General features: G+C 38.0%; 1 protein-coding gene across 1 annotated transcript; it reads right to left on the bottom strand.

Moving 5' to 3' along the window:
- Positions 1-5,222: 5,222 nt before the first annotated feature.
- FNDC7 (fibronectin type III domain containing 7) lies at positions 5,223-18,374 on the bottom strand. The gene is made up of 13 exons (XM_086617724.1): positions 17,889-18,374; positions 17,390-17,408; positions 16,043-16,315; positions 13,483-13,737; positions 12,494-12,754; positions 11,742-11,999; positions 10,051-10,305; positions 9,121-9,378; positions 8,447-8,701; positions 7,277-7,531; positions 6,437-6,697; positions 5,794-5,823; positions 5,223-5,263 (listed from the first exon to the last, which is right to left on the bottom strand). Exons 1-13 carry the CDS (start codon positions 18,372-18,374, stop codon positions 5,223-5,225), a joined length of 2,907 nt encoding a protein of 968 aa, XP_086473850.1.
- Positions 18,375-18,723: the final 349 nt, after the last annotated feature.

Genomic DNA, 18,723 nt, shown 5'->3' with positions numbered 1-18,723 from the left:
AGGGATTTTATGTAATAGGTACCTTACACAGAAGATGTGCTGAAGAAATGCAGCAGCCCAAAAATGGGAAGAACGTGAAGTGTGGCTCATTCATGGCCATGAAGTGACCTGAAGGTAGAAATAAATTGATGTTTCTGCCTTTTTTGCTTCTGTGTGATGCAGGCCATCTAGTTACGATATTTAAATATTAATATTTTTTTAAAACCTCCAGGAGAAAACAAACTGCTTGAATTTCTAACAATAGACTTCATTCCATAGTATTCAAAGAAGCAAAAATAACAAACTCAATTTTTTCTTTCTCCCTGCTCTTACTGTTTTCTGAATTGCTAGTCTTTCCTTTGTCACTGTGATCCTTAGTATTAGAAATCTTTTAATACTGAGGTTGTTCAGGTATTGTCTGCTTATATTTTTGTTACCCAATTTAAAATTTGAGCTTGAAACAAAGTTTAAGCTTCAACAAGCTGTTTTCACTGCAGTGTAAGATGAAAATACTGAACTCCCATTTAATATGGGAGGAGAAAAAGTATATTGGCTGTTTAAGAAATAGCCTGGCTAGTAGATGGTTAGAACTGCCTTTGCAGTCTGCCAGGAGATGGCATGGCTTCTGTCAGAACAATGGCAATTTTAATTTACCTCTTTGCCACGAGGTGGCTTCTGGTCTCAGCTTTCTAACCTTCAGCCTATGAGCTTCTGAAGGAGGTTTTTGGGCAGAGAGGCTGCAAGGCTGGTGTTCTGTCAGGGAAGATGGACTACTGATTTCCAGTTGTTCCTTCTGCTGCCATTGTTGGGAAATACAGTGAAAGAATGATTTATTTGCAGTCAAAATCCAGTTATTTGAGAAACAGTCTCTGACCTTAAAATGGAGACAGCTGCCTAATCACACTGAAGATAGTGAACATTTTGATACAGCTTGTGTAAAGACTGGCTCGTGCCAGTATCTCTTGCAAGTGCAATAATTTGAGGACTTTGCTTTTATTTTTCAATAAATAGTCCTTTCTGACTTTTGGATTTAATTAGATCCGTATTATGTACTTGAGCTAGCAGTGTAATGGATAGCACAACCTTCATGACTGACCAAGACCCAGGAAAACGATTCACCAAGACACCTGTCTTAAATTACCATTGGGATTTAGTATCTTGGATCCAGGGACTCATTAATTTTTGTCTTTCTGATGCCGTTTTATTTCATATGACCTTCCTTGAAACCAGAAGGAACAGATCCACATAACTTCTACAAAGCATCTCTGATGAGAAATGGTAAGATCAGTGGAGTCTCCAGTGCTGACTGGTCTGATGCAGTTACTAGCAGTACAGCTGAAGTGGGCATTTGGGTCCTGGTCAGCAGAAGAAAATTTCTGCCAATTATAATTGGAGGTATTGTGAGAGATTTTTCCAGGAGGGGTGGTTGCAGGGCTTCTGTCTGTCAGCCTGTGCAGTTACTCTTCAGTTCTAAGGGTAAAAGTGCAACAAACCAAGTGCTACGGAACAGATTTCCACAGTATGCCACGTCTGTATTTATCTAGTTGGGATAGTTATTCCTCTTGAAGCCTAATCTCTTTGAAATGTCCTGTGGCTCCAGAGGTAAGTACTTACTGGACTAATAATACTAATTTGAGAAGTACACCTCTAGTTTGTTTTAACTTTTTTTCTTTTGAGGATATCACTCAATTAGTTTAACAATATTTCAGATCTGAAGAGGTGGCAAACTGGCTTTGTTTTATTTTAAGGCAGGGTCAAGGCTTTGCCCCCAGAGATTCACATCTATCTAATACCACATAACTATGCAGGTAATTAGTGTCAGTACAAAAGGACTTGTATGTGTTTTAAACAATAGCTGTGGTATTTTGATTGTGTGTACGGAAAAAGGTAACTTGAATGGCAGGGCAATTTTTCAGATTGCGTTGGCGGGGTACTTAGTACACTATGCATACCCATGGGTTTTTAAACTTGCACTTATATATTGCTGAAGAAATATGAATGAGTATAAAAACATGCATACCCATGGTTTTTATACTTGCATTTATATATTGCTGAAGAAATATGAATAAGTTCATACTTGTAGTATTTACAGCTGAATACTACTGTACTGACACAGACAGCCCAGATCTCGTTAAGGGGAACCTGAAAGAACACTTCTACCAGCTTTGGTAGATGTTTGAGCTGTTTCTGCACTGCCATGAAGTGCACGTAACTACGCATAGGAGACATCCACCAGTTATTATGCAGGGTAAAACAGCATTTAAATGCCACTCTGGAGGTTTTGTAATGTAGTTGTCACTGTATCTCTTTTTTTTTTTTCTTCCTCCAACAATAGTTGGATGTGGGAGAACACTTAAGTGTCAGCAATTTTGGGTCCAGTCTGAAACGGGCTGAAAGATAAGATTTTTCACCAGTTTCTTTTACTAGACTGAAAACCAGCCTATGTAAGTTTTGAGCTATTACTTCTGTATCAAATACAATTACAAATAATTTGTATTTGGAACAATACCCTTTTTTTTGCAAGTGTTCACCTTTGTGTAATTGTGACTAATACAACTTTAGAATTACTTAATTGAAATTTTGCATGAAGTAAGCATTAACAAAGGCACCTATCATGAAATCACCTAGGTGTTTTTAATCACTTCATTTGTTAGTATAAGTGATTTCACAGAAACTGTTCTGAAAGCATTAATTTTACTAAGCATACAAATATGCTGCCTACCTCTGAGTCTTCAACAGAAATTTTCTTGATTCATAAAACAGAATCATAGAATGGTTTGGGCTGGAAAGGACCTTAAAGATCATCTAGTTCAAACTGCCCTGTCATGGGCAGGGACACCTTCCACTAGATCAGGTTGCTCACAGCCTCATTCAACCTGGCCTTGAACATGTCTCATCTTTTTCTTTTAAGAGGTTTGTGGGGCTGGGTTGCTTGGGTTTTGTGGGTTTGTTTTTTTGTTGTTATTTTGGAGTTTATTTGGGTTTTTTTGGTTGGTTGGGTTTTTTTGCTTCGTGAAGACCAGAGCTTCATACTAGCCAATAGTATAGAAACTGCATCTACGAAAAACACTACATCTAATTGTACTTTCCTGTGACTTTAAAACAAGTCAGCGTGACCCATAAAAAAGCATTTGTCTCAATCTGGAGAGAACCTGAAACTTGTCCTGACTAAATTTTTTTGATCATCTCAGTGTCAGTGACATTTCATGTATCAGCAGTGTTAATTATTATTATTACTCAATGTCTAATGCCTGAGTAACAATGCCTGCAACGTATACACAGCCACAGTAGGTGGTGTGGATCTACCTCAGTCTGGTTGTATTGCTTTTGCTACCTGTTTCGGTAAATTGTCTGCATCTTCTAACTATGTTTTTTGAGCTGAATCAATTTGGTGTTTTTTCTTGGAATCTCGACTCCTCTTCAGCTTTTTGCCTTTTTTTTTTTAACAGACATGCAAATACTAGGTTCTGTTACCATTACACTTTTTGTTTGCAATCATGAAAGTAAGAGAAGGTGATGAAAATAGAACTGCAGCATTGTCACAGTTGTACTGTGTAACTTTGAGATGTCAATGTCCGTGTGCTAGGAAGAACGGAGAAAAAAATACACCAACCGTTTATAATAGCTAAAAATGCATCGGAGTTACTGTTTGAGCGTGGACATATCAGAATTGTTTATATTACAAGAAGAAAGCTGTGGCTTTAATTTGCTTCCAAAAGAAACTGGTTGCTTTAGATCTCTGAGAATCCATTTAATAGCCACTTGGTTAAACACACATCTACAATTAATTTCTTGAAGAGTGAGATTCCCATGAGATTGTTTTGTGCAAGTGGTCAGAAGCAGTGACTGAGATACCCAGTACAACTGTGTTCTGTGAAGAAAGGAAACTTTCAGAATGCCTGGTGTCTGTTTTTAGAAGCTGAAAATAGCGTTAAAAACCCCGTTGCCTTTGGTAACCTTTATACATAAACTTCTGAACACTATTTTTGTAAGACATCTTTGAGTAATTATTTTACTTTTTGTATGTGTATAAAAGCCTTGAATTTGAACTTTGCTTTCTGTGTTGGCTGAAAAAGTAACCAGTGTGGAACAAGAAAAGGCTCTGCTTTCTCTGAAAAACGGGAAATTAAAATTGTAGTAATAAATGTCACCTCTTCATTAGCTACAAAGGAAAACAAATCAGTTAATGTGAAGAGGATGTTATGTTTACCCTCATGAGTCAACTCTCAAAACTGCAAAGGAAGAAACTTTTTTTAAAACTAAAATGAAATAGCCTTAGAATACTTCATTAAGCCTCAAGCTTCTTTTAATTGAGTGCACCTAAACTGCTGTGTTTTTTGGGTTTTTTTAAGGAGTTAAATTTCACTTGTTTAACCTTTATTTCAGCCTTTACTATTTCACTGATACATTAGGTCTAGAACACACCTACTGATTAGTAACTCTCCTGGAAGAGCTTTTAAAACTGATTGCTTTACAGGGAAAATTACAGTTCAAGATTATGGAGATCTCTGTCAGTGTTCCACTGCATTTTAAAGATTATCTCATCAGATGGGGCTCAAATTTAATGTCCTGGATTAGATCTCAGATGTGGCTACCAGCTGTTCAGCTTCCCTCCTCCCAGTCCTCAAGCAGCTGTGACTGTTGCAGTTAAGCACAGATGTCATCTTTCCAGCTTCAGGGAAAGAAGGACCGAGAAGAGCATTTGGGTAGAACAGAGTTATCAACAACCTTAACACCCAGGATAGCTGTAAGAGAACAGCAGCAAAGAGATGATCAGCCTTTGGGGGGAAAAAAAAAGTCAGCAGTGACTTCTTGCCACCCTTTTGAGACAAGGGCAGTAAATAGTCCAGAACACCAGTACTTTTGTTGGAGAATGAGCAATTTTAGCTAGCAGAGAGAGAAAGTAAATGAGTGCTGAAGAGTATCTAGATCTGTTTGGATTTCAAGGGCTTCTCTGGGGAGCTACAAGATAGTATTAGAAAAGGCTTAATGAAGTGAAAGATGGTTTTATTGTAAATGGAGGAGAGGACAAATCAGTATTAATAGTAGGAGTAGACAACATGAGGTTTCCGAGGTAAATATGATGGATTTTTACAAACCAGTTCTATTGAGGATATAGAAGATTGCTGAAGTTTAACTCTCCAATCCCAAAGATTTAAGCAGCAGGAAAAGTTTGATTAATACATACTAATCTGAATTACGACTCTTATAACTTACCTCCTTATCTGAACCAGAATTTCTGTCTAGATATGTTGTCCTGCATTGCTCTTTCCTCTATAAATCACTGTAAGAGAATTCAGAAATTAAGACGATTTCAGTTATGGAAAAGCAACTGGCTTGAGAAATGTTTGTTCAGTGGCTGTTTTTGATGATGTTTCTGACAGTTTATATAGGCAAATAAAGCACAACACTGTCCTGTTGATACCCCAGAAGAAATGAGGTAAAATAGTTTGAGGTAAGCCACACTTTTTTCTTTTTTTGATAATAAAAATCAAAAGTGCAACCTAGTATAAATTGTAATGGGATATAGCGAGGCTATAAAAGATAAGCCTCCTTTTTATTATGTGCTATCAGATAAGTAGTAGATGTTGTGACAGTGTAGAATGTATGATGGTATACAGGCCACAATACAGGTTAAGATTCTTTTTTTTAATTATGCATTTTAAGATGGGAGGGTGAGACAAACCTGTATAACACTAACACAAGGCTTTACTGTCAAATATATACATTATTTGCATCTTATTTGGAGTTACATGATGCTAACATGTTTTACAAACATCATGGAGTTGAAATGAATGTGTTATGTGCTCTTACCCATTCCAACAGAGCTTCCAGAACAGGTTACTGAAATGACATGAAACAGTAGCATAAACGTTAGGTGACAGGTTGTAAGCTCAAAAACATTGGTAGTCTGTATAATGTAGTCCATGCTATACAACTGCACAATCCCATCACATAGCAATAGTTTTATAAATAATTAAATTTATGCCCTGGGAAAGGACTCCCAAGGAAATTACTACTACTTTAAACAATGTTTACTTTAAAAATGCACTTAGGAGTGGTTCATAGAAGTTCTCAATTTGTTTTTTTATTCAAAAACAGTAATTCTGTAAAACAAATTAGAAAACAAACCAATTAAAAGTTCTCATTTATTTGCTTCTGTATTCTAACCACTACTAACCTCCCAACTGAGAATTAACTTCTCTGTATTCACCAGGTTATTGGTGATCTAGTTAAGAGGCACCCATGTGGATAAGTATGCCCAGTCCCAAAACGCTCCTGTGAAGTTCCCGTCACAGATATCGCAAGATAGCACCCTTAAAGTTTACTCTGGAGTCAACACTAGAATAGAAAAGTTCCATTCCATGCCACCTTTACTCACATAACTTCAGATTACATTTCAACCATCTAGCATGCATGGACAAAAATACACCACTCAAAGAAATTTAAGTTTTACCTGAATACATTCTTTTAGGACAAAATGTAAGCTTCTGCCCCTTATCAGTAACTGGAGATACAACCACTGTGTAGACATCCCCACAAGGTATCTCAGTGATATCACAGTGGCTGAGACCTGAGCTAGGGGTACAGGTGAAATTGTCTTTTGAGCCATGTAAATCAGTATTGTAGTTTATCGCTGCTTCAGAAGCTCGCCAGTGTACTCTGATACCATTATTGCTGAGTCTATATAGCTTCACCCCAGAAGGGCAGCAAGCACCTAATAAAATAAATATTAATTATCACATTTTGTGACCCCACAATACGTTATAAATGCCTAGAGTGCATTTTAAACCAGATTACATGATTACTATCACACTAGATTCCAGCATTTCAAAGAGAAATTGTTACTTCACTGAAAGCCAAAATAATTCTTGAACTGAACTAGGGAAGAAAATGTTCTATCAGGCTCTTATGGAGCTGGAATTCAGCCATTGTTTTGCACATTGGAGTATTGTTACTCTCTTCTGACTATGGAGGCACTAGGGCTACCCTGGAGTGCCCAGAATCCTTTTGTGATCTCTAAAATTTAATTATGCCGTAGCATAATTAAAATTAAATAATTGGTTCTGGAGTGATGCTATGAAAACTTTACATGGCCACCTGATGGCAGTTAAAAGAACATGGTTTAAAAGATGTGTGAAAATAACCTAAAGTGCATTTATTTAAAAGAGGAAACTGCAAGTATATTAACTACGTATTGCATTTCAGCTGCACTATTTGTATGAGAGGAGCACTACACAGAATTAAGTTGTTTACTGAGTCTTTTTCTTCCCAATTGCATTTACAACCCACATACTGGAAGAATATCCTCGATATGTGCAACTGGATGTCAAACCCGTTTCGCTGATTGCTTTCAGAGATACTGTGTAGTTGGTGCCACACGTGATGCATCCCAGGAGACAGTAGTTTTGAAGAGTGTGACACTTTGCCTGTCCCTTTGGAGACGCCAATGTTGTTACATAGGTCTGTGCACCCATCCCAACAGACCAGCTGATATTTGTTACAGACTGTGTCACTTGAGTTAGTATCAGGTCATTAGGGCAACAAGGAGCTTAAAAAGAACAAAAAAATAGGGCAGTCAATTCTGTTTTGATCTTGGAAAATGGAAGGTTGAGGGTTTGCAACTAGAATAGTACATGATCAAAAGCAAAGGAATGAAGACTTGCATACTTTTCATGCAAACATCAGCATGCTGAAAAATACTTGACTATTTTCGCAAGCTTCTGATAAACAGAATGGCAATATAAGATCAATTTGTCTATAAGAGTATAACCCTGGAATTATTATAATATAATTGTTCACCAAGATACTAAAAATTACTAAAATTTGTCATCAGAATATTAGGGTACATCTGTAGTTTAATTAAGCAGGGTCCACCTCTACCCCTGAAGCCATACAGCTCAGTCTGGCTCTGTCTCTGTTTTAAGTCTCTTCCTTTACAACGTAAAATGACCGCAGCCAAACTACCTGTTAAAAACAGATCCTGGTGTACATTAATCTCTGAACAGTGCCTGGGGATTGTCTGGGTAAGAATTACAGGACAAAACTCTGCTAGCAAATTAATAGCAGGACGGGCAGGACATGCTTTAATCTGTTCTTCACACTGTTTATTTGTTGACATGGACATCACCTCATTGCCTCTCCCGGTAATATTAAAGGTCAAAATGCTGACAAGCAAGTTATGCATTACATGAGTGGATCATATGGTTATATTTTAGTTAGCTGTGCCAAGTGATAATTGGTTGCACTAAGGCTTCTCAGTATGAGGCAAGTGCCAAATGATCCTTCCTCCTCTCACACGCAGATACATACGCATTTAAGCAGAGAACATCCAGCCATCAGTTAGTATAATATGCACACATTGTAATTTTTTAAACAAAAAAAAGCCAAAACCACATGAAGACACATAGAACTATTTTAATATTATGCTGCTAAATATTTTCCACTATATACAATTCCCACATACCTGTCTCTAAAGGGACACTGTAGCTTGGTAAGCTCTGTCCTGCTGGTGATTGTGCTACAGCACTAACAGAGAAAGCAGATCCACAGGGAAGATTAATTAGGGTACAGGAATTCCCAGAGCTCGTGCAATGCCAAAGTCCAGCCTCTCCTCTGGCAGTGACAATATATGTAGCTTCTTCATTGTCAGATTGCCAGTGCACACTGATTACAGAAAGAGCTTCCTTTGAGATATTTTTAATTTCAGGACTGCAGGGAGCTGAAATATTTCATATTAACAATATTTAAACAGTTTAGGCATACTATGTAAGTGACATACAAAAATTAACATCCAGTTAGAACAGACAAACTACTGTGGAAAAGTATACGATCCTTAAATGGTTACTCCTAGTGAGAATTTAGAACTCATGACAGAACTGACAACTTAAGGATTTTGCATACAAATCCAGAGATGAATTGTAAATCCGATTTTGAAAAACTTGGAGCAATCAGAAGCTTTCAATCCCAATCTGTTTTTAGGTCCCTGCTTTACATTTATAAAGACTTCCAGTATTCTATTTTCTTTTAATTTACCAACTACACTAACTTTGCGCTCCAGTAACGCTTTTCACCCGTGCATCACCGTGGTGTCTAACTGGTTGTTTCTTCTGCCACAGGAAAGCAGAACGATCGCCATACCTGTCACCACGTCCTTAGACACACAGGACGTGTTGCTGCCCCTGGCCTCGCTGAAGGAATAAACAGTGATGGAGTACCGAGTGTCGCACTGCAGGGCAGACAAGGTGCAGGCCGTGGCCGTGTCGTTGCAGAGCGCCGCGCCGCTCCGGCCAACGGCTCTGGTTTCGTACAGCTCAGCACCTCGCGCAGGAGCCCAGGTGACCTCCACCGTGTCGCTGGACACCAACACGGCCCTGAAGTCGCTGGGGCAACATGGTGCTGGGAACAGACAAGGCAGAGAGGGAAACATGAACATAAACTGAGAACTGGCACGAAACCGAAGAGCTTCGTTTCATTTATCTATGTGCTTCATGTCTTAAATCTCCAAAGGTGACCGATATTGTGCAAACAGTCTCATTAATCCCAGACTTACTTTTTGAATTAGTTCAGTACCCCTCCTTCAGAGGGCATTCTAATGTACAGGTAACACATAGGAAGTATGTATATCCTTGATTTCAAATTTCAATTGACTCTAACAATGTTCTTCACAATTTCCCATTGAACTCATTTTTTCATTTTCCAAATATGAAAACTGCTTATGAGGAAGTTTAAGAATTTGGTTACACCCTTCCTAAGGCAATAGAAAAAAAAATCCAGGACTAGAATTGGTATGTTATGCCAGGACTGTGTGTTATTCATATGTCCTTGCCTGATGAATGTGAATTGTTAAACTATTTTCGAGTTTGTAAGTATGTTGTTGCACTTGTCTACACAAGTTAAATTCAACTGTGATGTCATTACTTTTTCTCTGCCAACCTTCGTGTGTTCTGCCCAAAAACTGAATAAAACCAGAAGTTTGTCACTATCTTCCAATAAAAATGTCTAGTCAGCTTTACCATAAACATAGTTAAAGTATCTAAAATGAATTTGCAAGAATATATTGCTACTTACCAGCAGTGTAGTTGAATACATCACCTAAAGGACTATGCCCTGCCTTGTTATATGCGAAGACACTAATGAAATAAGTAAAGCCACAGTCTGACTGAAAACGGCATTGAGTATGTGACGTGTTGCAGTGCACTTCCAAGCCATCATCACTCTTCACAAAAACCACATAATAATGACCAAAATTGACGCTAGACCACAATACCAACAAGTGGCCAGGTTCATCCTCTTCAATTGATATGTTTACCGGTGCACAAGGAACTGAAAAAAAAAATTAAAAACGAAAGAAAAATTTTAAAAAATGTAATCAGAAAGTTTTCATTGAATTTATATTTTTGGGGAATAAAGGAAAATTAAGACTATATAGAATTATTCTACTCAGCTTGAACAGTTCTGTCTTGTTCAAGAAAACAGCAACTTATCTGCATTTATTGAGGATGCTAGTTTCATCTAGACAAAAAGCGAGCATGATTTTTACGGAAGAAAATAGATGCTACCTCCATGTCTTAACAGAAGAGGTCTGCTTAAGGAGGCCCAGTGAACAAAAACGGTGGCACCAGGCAGTATTTTGAAAGGAACTGGCACAGTCTGTGCTCTCAAATGGTAGTTTTTGATGATAATCAGAATACTAGCTTGAATAGCAGTTGGCATCCAAACGCCTTTATGTGAAAACCCTTGTTATAATCATATGAAAGGCATTGGCTGTGTCTGAATAGAGCTGTCCTTTGCTCAGGTTTCCTTTCTGGTGGCACCTCAAAATGTTACATTAAACTGCAAACACCATGGCTTTTGCTTAAATAATATTTAATTTCTTTCTAGTTTGAAAAGTTTAACTTGCTGCTATTAGAAAGAATATACATAATCTAGCTGAAGCAAAGTTGGCTGAGAAGACTACAACCCACAGCTTGAAAGTTCTCTCTTGCTTAAGGCTCTCTCATCCCGTTAGATCCAACTCTGAGTTGTTCACATGGATGATCTCTAACTCACACCAATGAGAAGTCAAAATAAGGCAAATTACATCAAATAATTAAGTAAATAATGTTGTGACTTTAAGGTAGCACATAATAACAAAAATGGACTAGGTTTTGCTTACATGGACAGTTCATCTAACAGGTCAGGAAGCAATAATCTCTGACATGGCAGCAGTGCTAAGTAGCTGAAGTGAGCAACCTTTTGTCCTGACAAAGCTCCTACCTCTAAATGTGAATGTATCTTAATTTAATCTAGTGATGCTGCTTTAGCTGAAAGCGGTTATTTGTTGACCTTCTTTCTGAGTAACAACTAGATTTAGCCTAGAACAGCTCTCAGCACCAGTCCTCAATGCTATCTCCTCACAGATTTCTCCCAATCTATTCGTGACAGACCTGACCCAGTAGGACAGATCTGTTATTCTTGATATTAGTTTTACACTTGAAAATTGACTTTATAACAGATACTTCTGGTAAGAGAAAAATGCAAGCTACTGGTTCAGCCAACAAAGTATACACTACTGCAAATTCCTCTCACAGAAACATGAAGAAAGTTCAGACTATTACCCCCGAAATAGAAAGGTATGTGGCACAGTTCATGCATGGAGTTCAGAAGCAGAAACAACTATTTGAGAAGCACTCATGAACTATAATGGACTAACTTGCATTTGAAATTAAAGAAATACACGTTAAAATGCCATAAGCTGTGTAAGGATTGATGACACATACTAGTTTTCAAGCTTACTGCATCAGCAGGTTTACTGGATCCAGCATCGTTGTACGCTGTGACAGAAACATAATACTCAGAGCCGCACTGGAGTGATGGCACCACACAGGAGGCAGAAGATGTGTTACAGCTCAGTTTCAGGAGTCCACTCGAGGCTGTCACACTGTAAGTTAGAGCTCCTTCTGCTGGCATCCAAGAAACAACAGCTCTTAAAGCACCGCTATTAAAAGCTACTTGAACATCCACTGGTGTTTCAGGACCTAGGGTGTATCAGTTTGGAACAAAAAAGTACAACTTAGCATATGACCTACAGATATATCTTTTCAAAACTTGAGAACTAAATAGAATTTTTTGTCGTGCAGACATTACCCTCATTCATATTAAAGTGAAAATTTTTAAAAGAAATAGTTCTGGTTGTACACGGTCACAAAGCTGCCCGTTGAAACTCCTTGCATATTTGAGTATTTGCTTCTCACATTTAGAAAAATCCTCAAATTGGTGTAAGCTTATGTAATCCTACTGAGGCCTGTCCTAGGTACCACTTTAGTGGTAATTAACGGTATTTTTGCCTCAGTAATATTCATTAAACATAAGACATGTCATCTGAGCTTTCATGAACTTTGAGATGGGTGTAAAAATTATATGATCTGAAAATCTACCCAATGTATCTTTGAAAAACATAACACATACACATAAGTACTTTCTGGTACATGCACATTTTTTAATGCTTAGTTGGTCTCAGAAAATTTCTTACTTGTTCTTTGGTTATATGTGAAATCATCTCCAGGTATCCCATTGACATTCCAGGCATATGCCTTGATAGTATAGAGAGTTCCTGGATCTAGATTTGTAAATATCAAGGAGGTATTGGTGGTGTTCTCCTTCAGCATCCCGCCCAAACCATCTGATCTCATGAGGGACACAGAGAATCCAGCTGCCATGTACACAGCTTTCCATCTCACTGCAATGGAGTCACAACTTGGAGAACTAACAGATAGAATTGGAGCAGCCAGGACTGTTGAGAAAGAATGTCTCGTAAATTTCTCGGTTTTCGGTAATACTGTTTGAAAGGGCCAAATTTGAAATGAACACACAGAAACAACAATCACCAAACTCTTGAGGGACAAATTCGGCAACATCAAAACCAGAAAAATAAATTAATGCTAGACTGACAGAATAAACACGGAAACTGATTTGGTGCATCCATTATGATATCACATGTTTTGTAAAATGAATGTAACTCATACACAAAGTAGGAAAGGTTGAGTGTGTAAAAGAATTAAAATCACCAAGAAGATTTCCTGTCCTCTAAGTTTTACATTGTCTTATTATTTTATACTTTTACTTGTTTCTTAATTTCTTTCATTCCCTCAAGTTATGCCTTTTATTAAAATAAACCCCAATTTTCTTAAATTAAAATACATATATTCATACAAATTCTAGTCAAATTTCCTATTAAACATATAATTCACAGTACTGTCATAAAGTAAACCATTAATTCAGAGACTTATCCTGGTCATTAAGTCAGATGGCTGAATTCTAGTCCACAAGACTGAAAGGAGAATGTGATCAACACAATTTAAAATACAAGATTATAATAATTTAGTACTGGTACATGCCTGGGCTATACTGTTAATTTTCTGTTCAAATTAAAAAAAAAAAAGAAAAGGATGCTTGCATGAATGCTTTATATTATAATAACATTACAGAATTTGAAATAAGAATAAGAATTTGAAAGTCCACCTGTTTTTGCTTTTCTGAAAGGGGAAGGCTGGCTTCTTCCTCCTGAATTTATAGATTTGATAGTGATTCTGTACAAGGTGGCAGGTTTCAGTCCTGTTACTGTGCCTGGAGAATTTGTAACTACAGTTTCAACGAAAGAATCTCCATCTTGTGCAGTCAGCAGATAACTAGTAGCCCCAGGTACTGCTCTCCACTCCACTGTGATACTGCTGCTAAGTTTTGAATAAGCTCGGTCAATAACAGGTATGTCTGGAGCTAAAATGGAAATCATGACAGACATAGTGAAGTTGGGGAACTCAGCCCTGTGAAACGCGAAGTACTCTGAACATTTCACAAAGACAGGTCAGGACAAGTGGCCTACACTTTCCATGAATGTTTTAATTTTAAGTTAAATGAACTTGAAATGAACATTAACAAAATAAACAGACTCTTGAGATATCCTAGATCAACTTACATCTTTCAATAAAAATATTCTAGTACCCTTGAAATCACTGCTGAAAATGACCATTATTTAACCTAGGTTTCACAGAGAAGTCTCTTTGGTCTTGCTTTATAGCTAATTAACTACACAGGATGTTTGTAGGAAGCGATATAGAAAGCAATATATACAAAGCAGAAGTGGATGTTTATGCAAAGCAGTCTGAAATAGGATGCTGAACCATAGGTATTTCCACATTAGAGCAATAGATAAAAATTTAGTTCGGAAGGGACCATGGGAGGACATCTTATTGAGCCCCCTTCTCAGAGCAGATAAACTTAGATATACAATAACATGACACATCAAATATTGCAATTAAATGCTTTCCTATTATGCTATGCTGCAGGCCATTCAGAGTCTGCTCTTGTGTACTGCTGTCACAAAAGCAACTACAGAGGGTGTATTTCTTAACCACAAGTAATCTGTATTCAGCAATCAGGATTTTCAGGCTAGAATCAGCATATATAAAGCAAGTCCATACATTGCAAGGCTGCAAAAAAACATTAATGCAGAGTCTTATCCTGGTCATTAAGTCAGATGGCTGAATTCTAGTCCACGAGACTGAAAGGGGAATGTGATCAATATGATTTAAAATACAAGATTATAATAATTTAGTACTGGTACATGCCTGGGCCATACTGTCAATTTTCTGTTCAAATTTTAAAAAAAAAAAGAAAAAAAGAAAAAAAAAAGAAAAAAGAAGAAAAAAAAAAGAAAAAAGAAAAAAGGATGCTTGCATGAATGCTTTATATTACATATATGAGACAAAAAAAAAAAGTGTATCCCACCTAAAATTAAGAAAAGGAATGAAAAAGTATTTGGGATGAAAGTATGTGCCTTGAGACAGCTAATTCGGGATTTCAGAGACTCTAGCAAGTATTTTAAACAGTTATAGAACTCCTGAGCATTATGTCTCCTCTCTCAGTCTCAAGCATTTTCTTACTCAGCTATAGCCAGACATCCTCTATTGCCCCACTGGTAAAAATGGTGACATATATTATGACTATGCCTATGGAATAGTGCACTATGATTTTCCTTCCCTTTTAAAATACTGTCTTTAGTAACAATTCATAACAATTTCTGTGCAGGAAATCATTATACATGTCTAAGGGAGTTCCTTGCCTAACAGTCCAGTAGAGAATACATAGCACTCAATTTATATAAGAAATAAATCACAGAATATTAATCTTTAACATCCGTTTTCCCATAACTAAGCTAGCAATAGAGGGTTTTTAATACTTATCAGGATAAATACTGCTCCTTTTTATTTTCTTTTTTTTGGTAATAATTTTATAAGAAACAAAATTTATAAGAAACAGAATTTCAAGAGAATATTTTTTCAATTACATTTCAGCGATGAAATAAAAAAGCACTTCTGTTTACGGAGATTCTTCTTCAATATCCATCGATGACATACGCTACAAATCCTTTTGTGAATGAAACAAAAATACTCTTTATCAGCATCAGTACTGAAAAATGTACATAGCTTCACATCTGCATTTGTAATGAAAGGGTAGGTGATTTGGAAAGCTGCAGTCTGAGCACGCTGTGCATGGTAAGTCAGGAAAATATATATAATAAAAAAAAAGCAGAGGGGAAAAGGAGCTAATCATACTAACACTGAACTCAGTAGGAGAACCAGCAAAAGGCTTAAACAGGAATGGCAGCTATTCATAGAACCATAGAATGGTTTGGGTTGGAAGGCACCTCAAAGATCATCTAGTCCCAAACCCCCTGCCATGGGGGGGAAATCCCCCACTACACCAGGTTGCCCAAAGCCTTATCCACCCTGGCCTGGAACACTTCCAGGGATGGGGCATCTACAACTTCTCTTGGCAACCTGTTCCAGTGCCTCACCACCCTCAGAGTAAAGAATTTCTTCCTTATATCTAATCGAAATGTCCCCTCTTTCAGTTTAAATCCATTGCCCCTTGTCTTATCACTATATACCCTTGTAAAAAGTCCCTCTCCAGCTTTCCTGTAGGCCCCTTTTCCCTACAAGTACATTGAAACAGCAAGCATAAAACCCCAATCCTACAAAGGTCAACAGAAGTTACGCTTCACAAAGTTTCTCTTACTAACCTGTTGACTGCATAATCCGTGTTTCTGCAATAATAATTCCATTCTTGTCAATGGCTTCTGCTTGTATTGCAGAAAATACAATACTATAAATAGTATTGGGAATTAATGAAGTTAGAGCTCCTTCAAGTGTAACATCACTAAAATGAGCCAGTAATGGATGGCCTACAGTATTCACAGCTGTAGCTGTGACTCTGTAATAAGATGCTCCTGAAAACTTGGGCCATCTGAGATAAATGCTTCTTGATGTCACATCGTATACAGACAAAGAGAAACCTAAAAAAAAAAATAATAAAAAACCCATTTCAGTCATTCCTGAATTTATTCAGGTCTTGACAAGAAGATTGTTCAGTGCCTCATCAAGCACGCACATGACCTAATTTTCAGAATATAGGCATTCCACTGAATTTGGAGTCCTATTTCCCCTTGTTCACTTTCTTAATCCATTAATTACTGTAATAACTGCTGCTTGCTCTCATAATATCATGTTATGATGATGGCTGTTTTTCTTAAAACCCCCATATGCTTTAGTCTAATTATTTTAAAAAACACTATATATGTGAATATATAACCAGTGTCAACAGTATTCCACACATGAATAGGATCAAATGCTTGTTTTGCAAATCATGAAAAGAATATGCTACAGTAAGTGTCCAGATACTGCAACAACACGTCTGCAACGATTAAGCATTTAAGACAGCGCAATATATGCAGGAACATGTACTATCATCAGAGAATGAATGAATTCTGAGAGCATGTCTTGTAATCTTGCATTCCTCATATTTTAAACTAGTCAGTACTCACATTTAAGGCAATAGGAACTGTAGGGACAAAATACAAGATCAAAGAAAGTATAAAATGTTGTAAAACACTGGAAATGTTTGCGCTTAGGAGATCATGCTTCTTCTGATGTGTTTTTTGGTGGTTTTTTTGGGTACTGCGTGGTTATTTTTCTTTGTTTGCTTTTTTTTTTTAATTAAAAGATAAAACAATTAATTGAGTGCAAATACAGGAAAGTCTGAATTCTATCTATAACATAGTTACGTAGGTACTGAACAGCACAATTTGTCCAGCTGAGTGCTCTCCCTGGTTCACGCTAGTGTCAAGGCATAAGCGGTCTGCCAGAATCTTTGTGCAAGTGTCTGACAGAATTGGGACCCCTAAAAATGATGGTTAAAATGTATAAAGGTATCAACATAGTTTTTTTTTAAAAGCTGAATCAAACTTCAAAACAATTTTTGCTTATAAAGCTGCTAGAACTTAGACTGTTTTATTAGAAACCACACGTGTGTGTTCTCTTCAGACCCATTCAAAAATAAGCAGGCAAACCCAAAAATACTGAAGACTTACCTGTGTTAGCTGAAAAGATCTGAAAAGAAAGATGTAAAAAATTAGAAATACAAAGTAAAATATTTTATTTGGAAAATTAAAAAACTAATAATGTTAGTAACAACAACAATAACAACTTAAAATACTACATTTTTAAACACATTTTACTGATATGATGTATTTGCTCAGATTCTTTAAGCATGGAAAGTTTATACAACCAATGAGATTTGGTAGAAGTATACAGATTGTATAACTTTTTAATTTTCTGCTGAATTTGCTGCCTATTGATGCAGTTTTCAGTTATTGACAGACTTCTAAAGACCTTGGGTGCTAATACATTATTTTATTTTCAGTCACTTATAAACACTGCATAAGTGTTACAGTAACACTGAGTGATATAACAGTGAGTGTAATAGTAATAGTGAGTGTCAGATAGTCTCCGCCCTGATTTTAGCTTACTTTTATAAAGAGTACAATGTCATTCTTGAAAACAGTTTTAAGGCAAACGAGCTGCACTCACCCTTTCCAGGCAGTCGAAAAGCAGTCCAATAAATATTAATGATTTACTTTTTGCGCCGCGCATCTTGTCAGAACTTTGTTCCAGCCCTCGCACGGGGCCGAGCTCCGGCCGATGCCGGCCGTGACCGGGAATACCGTGCAGCAGCGCTGCCGCGCCGGGTTTACCCCCTGGAGGAGAGGAGGTCGCCTGGGGTCGGGCCCTCCTCCCTGCCGGCCCGCGGGCTGCCGGGCTGACGCGCCGCGGTGAGGGCGGCCCCGCACAGCACGGGACTCGCAGGCGGGCGGGGGGCGGGTTTTCCCCCTCTGTTACAGGATGCAGGTTCTGTATGGCGCGTACGAGATTCATAAAATAACTGAGCTCAACGTAAATTCGAAATTTGCTGTTCAGCTCATTATCTACTGCCATTTGTGTCCATTTACAACCACCTTTTTTTCCTGTCAGGAACGATGCCCGTGTGGTACTCCCCTGTGAGGGGAACACCGCCATACTGACCGGGAACCACTCTTCCTCACGCTTCATGTATTTTTCCTCCCATTTCTTCGTATTCGTCACCAACACGCCTTTACGTCCCCAAACTACAACTTCTAACAGATTTCAGGGTCACGAAACAGTTCTTTCTACGAACCGATAGTGTTTTCTCCGGTGGCTTACGCGCACGTAGCAGGGAACCCGGGCACCGCTTCCATGAGGGAGCCAGACGGCGACAGGAGCTTCGCACCCCGAGGGGAGTCGGGACCACGGCGGGTTTCGCCGAAGCACCGCGGGCCAGGCGGGCTCCCGAGCCCTTCGGCTGCTCCACCCTCCGCACAAGGAGCCCGCCTCCAGGCTGGGCAGG

Source organism: Tauraco erythrolophus, chromosome 10 (genome assembly GCF_009769465.1).
Source record: "Tauraco erythrolophus isolate bTauEry1 chromosome 10, bTauEry1.pri, whole genome shotgun sequence".
NCBI classification, from domain to species: domain Eukaryota; kingdom Metazoa; phylum Chordata; class Aves; order Musophagiformes; family Musophagidae; genus Tauraco; species Tauraco erythrolophus.
This window is presented reverse-complemented; position numbering and strand designations above follow the sequence as displayed.

Excerpts from the sequence above, each read along its gene's own strand:
- FNDC7 (XM_086617724.1), bottom strand. The coding sequence starts at position 18,374 with ATGGCGGTGTTCCCCTCACAGGGGAGTACCACACGGGCATCGTTCCTG. Across the intron at positions 6,698-7,276 it reads ATATCGAGGATATTCTTCCA|GTGCTTGCTGCCCTTCTGGG; the intron begins GTATGTGGGTTG and ends TTATTTTATTAG. Across the intron at positions 5,824-6,436 it reads TCCTAAAAGAATGTATTCAG|TAACCTGTTCTGGAAGCTCT; the intron begins GTAAAACTTAAA and ends ATGTCATTTCAG.